The 7,770-nt window shown below is 43.0% G+C and overlaps 1 protein-coding gene across 7 annotated transcripts; it reads right to left on the reverse strand.

Moving 5' to 3' along the window:
* Positions 1–2,474: 2,474 nt before the first annotated feature.
* LOC123085995 (uncharacterized) lies at positions 2,475–5,992 on the reverse strand. Of its 7 annotated transcripts, none has more exons than XR_006440237.1 (4): positions 4,623–5,992; positions 4,283–4,423; positions 4,084–4,192; positions 2,475–2,770 (listed from the first exon to the last, which is right to left on the reverse strand). XR_006440237.1 is itself a non-coding variant. In XM_044507694.1 (3 exons), exons 1-3 carry the CDS (start codon positions 5,858–5,860, stop codon positions 4,372–4,374), a joined length of 582 nt encoding a protein of 193 aa, XP_044363629.1. In that variant the 5' UTR covers positions 5,861–5,991; the 3' UTR covers positions 2,475–4,371. The 7 variants fall into 7 exon arrangements, 1 of the variants encoding a protein (XP_044363629.1); XR_006440233.1 differs by having other exon boundaries at positions 4,084–4,423; positions 4,623–4,722; positions 5,431–5,991; XR_006440234.1 differs by having other exon boundaries at positions 4,084–4,423; positions 4,623–4,793; positions 5,431–5,987.
* Positions 5,993–7,770: the final 1,778 nt, after the last annotated feature.

Below are 7,770 nucleotides of genomic sequence, written 5' to 3' on the forward strand. Positions count from 1 at the left end.
ACATAGCCTCCAAATTCCCTCGCATGGCGCTGACATTGGGGAAATGCGGACGAGTGGTGCTGATGGTTTCGGTGTGGCTGCTCCTGCTCGTATCGCCGCCACGACGGCGGTCGCCGCCGAGCACTTGCCTAAGGCCATCAAAAGGCAGGTGTACTACGGATCTGAATCGTCCTGTCAGGTTCCAATCTATCTCGATCTTTTTTAGCATGTCCAAAGTATAGCTCCTTGCTGAATCCGTCCTGAATGACCCCCCCCCCCCCCCCGAAGGAAAGCAATCTGCCACCGGATCCGGAGCTTGACTCCACACTCCCACAACACGAGTTTGACTCCGAGTTTTGCGCCACTGAGAAGTACCAAAAGTTGAGTTGTGTGCACGGGCACACTCCCGCTCGACGTGTATGCATGGAGGGATTCGACATTGGCAGGCGGTTTCTCAGTTGCCCCTTAGAGGTTAGTGCTAATTAAGTTCATCATTTTACTTGAGTTAACGCCACCGCTCATCCAGAATACTATTTAACATTGGCAGGGATATGAGCTTGTGCCGTTGTTAACTGGCTAGATGAAGAATGGCATGTCAGGGCTCAGAGTGTTATCACCAAGCTTGCAGAAGATAACGTAAAGCTGAAGAAGAAACTGGTTGATCTGGAATGGACAATCGGTACGATGAAGCAAGAAAGAATCAATCACAGGCAACAGATGAAAGCAAGAGACAAGAAGGAACTAGCATGTGTAGTTGTGGTTGTCGCATTAGCCATATTCTATGCGCTGTTTGCAATGATGATTAGGGGTTTTGCTTGACAGTATTGCTAAAGCACATCTAGATGTGCTCTAAGTAACGCACATCTAGGTCCTATGCCATTCCTGTTAAGCGAAGATTCGTGCAGATATTTTTCTTTGCCTTCTTTTCTTTTCCTTTCTAGTATGATTATTACTGGCTTTATCAATAGGAAGAGCTCAATGTATTGCTTACCAACTATCCTACTCCGTTCGTACCGGTACCGGTGCATAATCCCAAAACTCGTTCCTTGTTTTTGTCCTGAAAAAGGAAATCAGCCAAATAGCCAATAGGAGTCTTGCGCAACCCCGGGAATTTGGAGTGATCGGGTACAAATAATTGTGGTTGATTATATCAGCAGTTAGATAATACGTCAACCCCCGCTTAAATCCCCCCCCCCCATGCAAACCCCCCTGCTTCAATTGGCAGTTCCTCTTCTCTGCATACCCCGCGTGCTTAAGTGCCCACCATCTTCATCATCCCTGGCAGGCCGCGCTACACACTGGCACACACTCTACAGCCATGTCGAGCGACAGCGAGGACAACCGTTCGGCCAGCAGTCTGGCGCCCGATGATAAGTCAACATCGGAATCATCCCGCTCGTCTTCCATGAGTCCGGCGTCAAGCCCAGACCTCGATTATATCCGGTTCATGGAAGGGATGCCGCCTCCGGAGTCGTCAGACAACAACCAGACGAACGAGGAGCCATCGAAGAATGAAGAAGAGGATGACGATGATGAGGAGGAGGAATGGTCGAACGAGGAGCAGGACGACGACGACTACAACGACGATGATGACGGCGGAGGCGATGAAAAGCCAATGGTTAGCGGTAGGAAGTGTCCTTGCCAAGACGATGTCACGGGGCCATCCAACAACAACAACAAGAAGAAGGACTAAATTAAGCATATTGTATATATCTCTGTTTATCTTGTCAATCTCATCGCAGACGGTTAGTAATATGTATTCGATAGAGATCTTCTACATTATCGCCCACAGGTTGGTTTGTTGAACTGTGTGCCCTGACAAGCACACAATTCACAAAAAAAGACCGTATGGGATGTCTATAATGATCGCACACAATTCTGATTACTGACATGTTTGTCGGGTATCACATACATCTTGTTATGCCGAATCGTTTGAGTTCACCTCAATCATCGCAAACGGTTCATCAAAGTGAACTGTATGATGTATATTGCACACACCTTGATCTGGCTGCCCATTTCTGTTGCTCTATCTCATTGCAAATAGTTCGTATAGATCAACCACTACAAGAAACTTGTTAATACATGATAGTCCTCGTTCGTCATAGATCAGCCAAAATATGTCATGCGTCCAAATCCATGACGAAATTGAAATCCCTCATGTATATCGCGTCATAATTTTACCTCCTACCTGCCATGACGGCTCTTGTCCATCATGGATCTACACCAGGCCCGCCAAACCCAAACTAGGTTGTAACGGAACAAACCATCACCAATTTACATGACGTGAATGCAACAGTGGACCAAACAAGCCGTCTACGTGGATCTGACGTGGAGATGAACATGGCCCATGTTGTAACTAGCCCAATTAGGGATTTGCCCAATAATTTTGGTGTACAATCCAACCGATTAGCTGTTTATCTTTGTCCTGCCCTGTTTGTTTAGTCCAACCCATTAGCCCCATTTTTTGTACAGCCTATTTTCTCGATACAACACAATTTACAACAAGACAACCAAACTACATTCCTTCAAAAATAGCAATAGTTTACATGAGAATACAGATTTCCAACAATCTAATCTGATTTGAAAAAGCAAAGCTAATATCAAAACATCACGAGCATATCTAGAAAGCACTATAAGGTTTTTTAAGGAGTGAGTTACATGACTTAAAAGAAAATGCACTGCTAACATATTTTAATCTCCAACGACAGCAACGATTGAAGGCAGCTATCCGAAGCCAAGTAATTCCTGCTAAAAAACTTCAATCTCCAGTAACATGGATTAACTACCAAACCTGTGTAGAATCAGAACACATTCAAAATTATAATATGTTATAAAAGCAAGCTCCCAAATGAATCCAAATAGTAATATTAGTTGATTTTCCAAGCAATCACCTGTGGGCACACCACTACTATACTAAGGTACCACGTAAATGTGGGCAACACACGTGAAAACAAGCATAACTACTCCAAAGAAAAGTGTGTCAAATGAAAGTATAATCAAGTTAGCCTACAAGTGACAAGTAACAAACACACATCACAGAACTAAAAGTGCAGCAGTTGGTTCAGCCATTGGTTCTGGACCGAACAAACAGTAAGTGTGTGGGGATAACCAGACTGGGAGCTGTCTATTTTCTCGCCTAGCAAACAAACATGAGATTTCTCAAAGAAGAATGCAAACAAACATGATACAGACAAGTACTTAGTTTTTTTTGTGAGAGGAAGTTGTGTGCCTGTACAGGTATGTAGTTTATCTGGATAAACATTTTTGTACTCTAAAAGAAATGTGAACAAAAGTGAGAGAGACAAGCACTTAGTTTTTTATGTGAGAGGAAGTTGTGTGCCTGTACATGTATTCAGTTTATCTGGATCAAACATTTCTGTACTCTAAAAGAAATGTGAACAAAAGCGAGAGAGACAAGCACTTAGTTTTTTTAGTGAGAGGAAGCTGTGCATGCCTATACAAGTACTTGGTTTTTCTGGATTAAAATTTTCTATACAAGCGATCAGCTGAAAATTAGACACTGTACCACACCATTCCTTAACAAACAAGAATGTTAGTAAAGAAGTGATAGACTAACTCAAGATAATTAACACAAATTGGGCATAAACATAGGCTTGTACAGAATATATTAACTCAATGTTTAAATCGGAATCAGCGCCGAAGGATTTTTCATCTAACTCGATGTTTATGCTGCAATTTCATCTCAAAGCACCAACAAATACAGTACTAAACAATACTTGCTTGCCAAGTGAACTTCAAATGGCATGCAAAATATTAACACAGAATATGATACAGTTTCACTAAGAGACCTCCCGCACTAATAGTTTAATTGTGGAGTACTAAGCGTATTACTTGTTATTACATGAAAAATTCAAAATCTGTACTGTCAGACTCAGAACCCATGAACACCAAGAGATAGCAACTCCAGTGGAGTATCAATAAAATGCATAACATCAGGGAGATTGTACAATGCAGATTTTATGTACACAAAAATATCTGTACAGTTATAATTTTACTGGAGCCACACAACAGTCCACATCTTGAACAGCTCAAAATCTACAGCCTGAATAATTCACATCAAGAATGGAACGGTATGAAGCTCACCCTGTTCTGCTCGAGGACTGTGGCATCGGCGTCGATCAGGTGGGAGATGTACTGACTATAAGTCAAAAACATGAACTACCACACAGCTTGTCTTCTTCTGCAGACATATCTTTTACGCACACATGTGTTATTTCAGTGTTATTGAACCTTAAACAACAAATATAAGTCAAAAAAATGTACCAACAAGAAAACTCTTAACCAGATTCAGGACTTTCTCCAGTTGTTGGCTGCTTGTCTTGACTGCCGATGGCACTGCTTGTGCTGGCTAAGAGAAATGGCCGTGGTTGTTCACATGCTGATCTCCCCTGGGGATGGATGGATGTTGGGTGCGTGTGTGCACCTGCAAAAGGAAGAAAATCAATCACACAAGCACGCAACAAAGCACCCAGCAAGCACACACGTAGTACAGCAGCAGCAAGCACACAAGTAGTATGGCAGCAGCAAGCAGACATGTATTATGGTAATAGCAAGAAAGCGCCCAGCAGACAGGTCGACCACGACAAGCAACAGCACGAGAGCATGGGTTGGGAATAAGTTACCTTGCTGGAAAGTGACGATGGGCGGCTATGGTGGCGGCGAGGCGACTCCATGCAGCGGCAAGGCAGAAGTTGGCAGAAGCAGCGACTTTATGAACATTGTCTTGAGGAGACACACAATCGATGGAACTTGTCAGTTAGTAATACCTTGCTTTCAACAACAACAAAAGATCCCTGTTTATACGATAACAATACATATCAGTAAAAACAAAAGAATGTCTATGAGCCAATTTTAGACGTGGTAACAGATTATCAGTACAAACTAAAACACGCCATAGCTATACACTAACATTTTCTCTAGAGGATATTTTTACATTGCCTTTTTAAAATCATAATTTTGCTTATTTATCAGATGCATAGTGCGCCTCTGCAAAATATTTATGTGCTCTCCCTTTACAAATCAACGAGGATGGGGAAAATATTACTATTGAGTATAGACGTATGCAGTCACAAAAAATGTCTGGTTTATATGTATAGATCGGGTAGATGAATCAGTGGGTATGGAAAATGTATCCCTTAAGTGTACTGTTTGGTTGTTTCCAGATTAGTATTATTTTGTTACAAAAAACTATCAGGAAAAGAACAAATAAGAATGCACTCGCCAATGTCCACCCTAAGTTTTCAGAGTTTCAGCTGACTTGCTCTAAGAATATGAAACACAAAGGATTCTCCTCTGTTTGTTTAAGCTAGCTGACTTAGCTATTTCTCCTCTGCTTTAGCCTCTAAATCAGATGTTTTAAAAGCAAACTCTGAATGAACTTTATTTTACTAGCTACACTACATCACAATATTACCTTCGGTGAAATATTACCTCCACAGCATTGCCTTGAGGAGACGCGCGCCACGGATGGAGAAGACGGCCGCGATGATGAGGGGACTAACGTCGGCGTGGCTGGCGGACAATTGGACCCGGCCACAAGGGCCGTCCATCTACTCTGGATCCAGGGCACTGTAGCCACCTCCTGTAACTCGCCTTCGCTCGCCGCCGGATGGAGATGGATCCGTTCCCGCCGCCGGCAACCTAAGGGACTTCCAAATCCAGCACTCCCGCAGCCGGTGACCTCGGGGACTTCCAAATCCGGCACTTTGTCCAGCCGCCGCCACTGCCGCCATGGCTCAGGGGTAGGACCGGGCCGCCGTAGCTCAAGGGGGTGGTCTGAATGGGGAGGGGCATGGCGTGGGGTAGTAGGGCAGGGCTCCGATGCGGGGTGGTTCAGCGCTGGCGCTGCCGGCAACGACATGGAGAAGCGCGGGGACGATAGGTGGAGCGGCGGTGGCTGATAGTTGGGGACGGGAGGAGATCGGAGAAGGATATTTAGGGTTAGGCTAGTGTGGATGTGGACTCTGTAATTAAATGGGCTGGCTCCAAATTTTTGACCCCCCACGTTGGAGACTTGAAATCTTCCTCCTCGCGCCGTCGCGCGCTCTCAGTTTCGCTCTCTATTTTTATGTATGTGTAATGTTGATTGCATCCGATTAACACGTGGGTCAAACAAAAAGACATACTACTACACAAAACACAAGAGCCATCCATGACAGTCCAAATGGTACATAAAGAAAAAGAGGCTAGGCCCGACTAGGCCCGGTTGATCAATCTGTGACAGTTTTTGTGACGGTCCCTCGATGTTCGTAGTAAACGAGTTGTCATTTTGAGGCCCATTCGCACTTTGGTAATTAGTGACGGTTTCCATGAGGTTTGCGGGAACGTCATCAGAAATCCGTCATGGATTAACAGGTTTCTTGTAGTGAACCATATGCTCCTCATCGCACACGCAACTAAAATCTGAACTGTGTTTGATGTATCATCTATTGTAAACGTTTTGCACCTTTTCTGACGGGTTTTTTACATCACCGTTTGTGATTAATGCATCGCACGCAGTTTCGTCAAAGGGTCTCTGATCGTTGTGTCACATTAGTAGCATCCTGCGGTAGTGGAAGTTGTTCATCAAGAAATTCACCAAGTGGCACAGTCTTATCTAGCAAATTACTAGTATTGTCATAAGCATCATTCATAGTAAAAGTAGCATCATCAATAACTTGTGACATATCAGAATTAATAGCAGGTGTTGGTGTTGCAAGCTTACACAAAATAGAAGATGAATCAAGTGAAGAGCTAGGTGGTAGTTCATTACCTACCCTCGTAGTAGAGGGAAAAAATCTTGATTCTGGTATCTTAAGATTCCTCATAGTGATCAATAGATTTAAATCTCAAGTGAGTCAGCAAATAGATCTATGCTCCCAGGCAATGCCGCCAGAAAAAGGTCTTGATAACCCACAAGTATAGAGGATCGCAACAGCTTTCGAGGGTAGAGTATTAAACCAAATTTATCGATTCAAAAGAAGGGGAGCCAAAGAATATTCATGAGTATTAGCAGTTGAGTTGTCAATTCAACCACACCTGAAAGACTTAATATCTGCAACAAAGTGTTTAGTAGCAAAGTAGTATGATAGTGACGGTAACAGTGGCAATAATAACAGTAGCAGTTTCATAGTAATTGTAACGTTAGTAGCAATGAAAGTAACTTGGCAAAGATAAGTAGGTGAAAAGCTCGTAGGCATTGGATCGGCAATGATAATTGTGTTGGATGATATTCATCATGTAGTAGTCATAACTTTGGGTGACACGAAACTAGCTCCAATTCATCAATGTAATATAGACATGTATTCCGCATATAGTCATACGTGCTTATAGAAAAGAACTTGCATGACATCTTTTGTCCTACCCTCCTGTGGCATCGGGGTCCTAATGGAAACTAAGGGATATTAAGGTCTCCTTTTAATAGAGAACCGGAAAAAAGCATTAGCACTTAGTGAATACATGAACTCCTCAAACTACGGTGATCACCGGAAAGAATCACAATTATTGTTTCCTTGGGGTATGCGGATCATAACTCATAATAGGTGTCTATAACTTACAAGATAGGATCAAGAACATACATATATTCATGAAAACATAATAGGTTCAGATCTTAAATCATGGCACTCGGGCCCTAATGACAAGCATTAAGCACAGCAAAGTCATAGCAACATCAATATCAGAACATAGTGGATACTAGGGATCAAACCCTAACAAAACTGACTCAATTACATGTTAAATCTCATCCAATCCATCACCGTCCAGCAAGCTTATGATGGAATTACTCACTCACGG

Source organism: Triticum aestivum, chromosome 4A (genome assembly GCF_018294505.1).
Source record: "Triticum aestivum cultivar Chinese Spring chromosome 4A, IWGSC CS RefSeq v2.1, whole genome shotgun sequence".
NCBI classification, from domain to species: domain Eukaryota; kingdom Viridiplantae; phylum Streptophyta; class Magnoliopsida; order Poales; family Poaceae; genus Triticum; species Triticum aestivum.

Coding starts and splice junctions, on each gene's coding strand:
- LOC123085995 (XM_044507694.1), bottom strand. CDS start 5,860: ATGTCGTTGCCGGCAGCGCCAGCGCTGAACCACCCCGCATCGGAGCCC. Junction 4,723..5,430: donor CTCAAGGCAATGCTGTGGAG/GTAATATTTCAC, acceptor TGTCTCCTCAAG/ACAATGTTCATAAAGTCGCT. Junction 4,424..4,622: donor CATCGTCACTTTCCAGCAAG/GTAACTTATTCC, acceptor TTCCTTTTGCAG/GTGCACACACGCACCCAACA.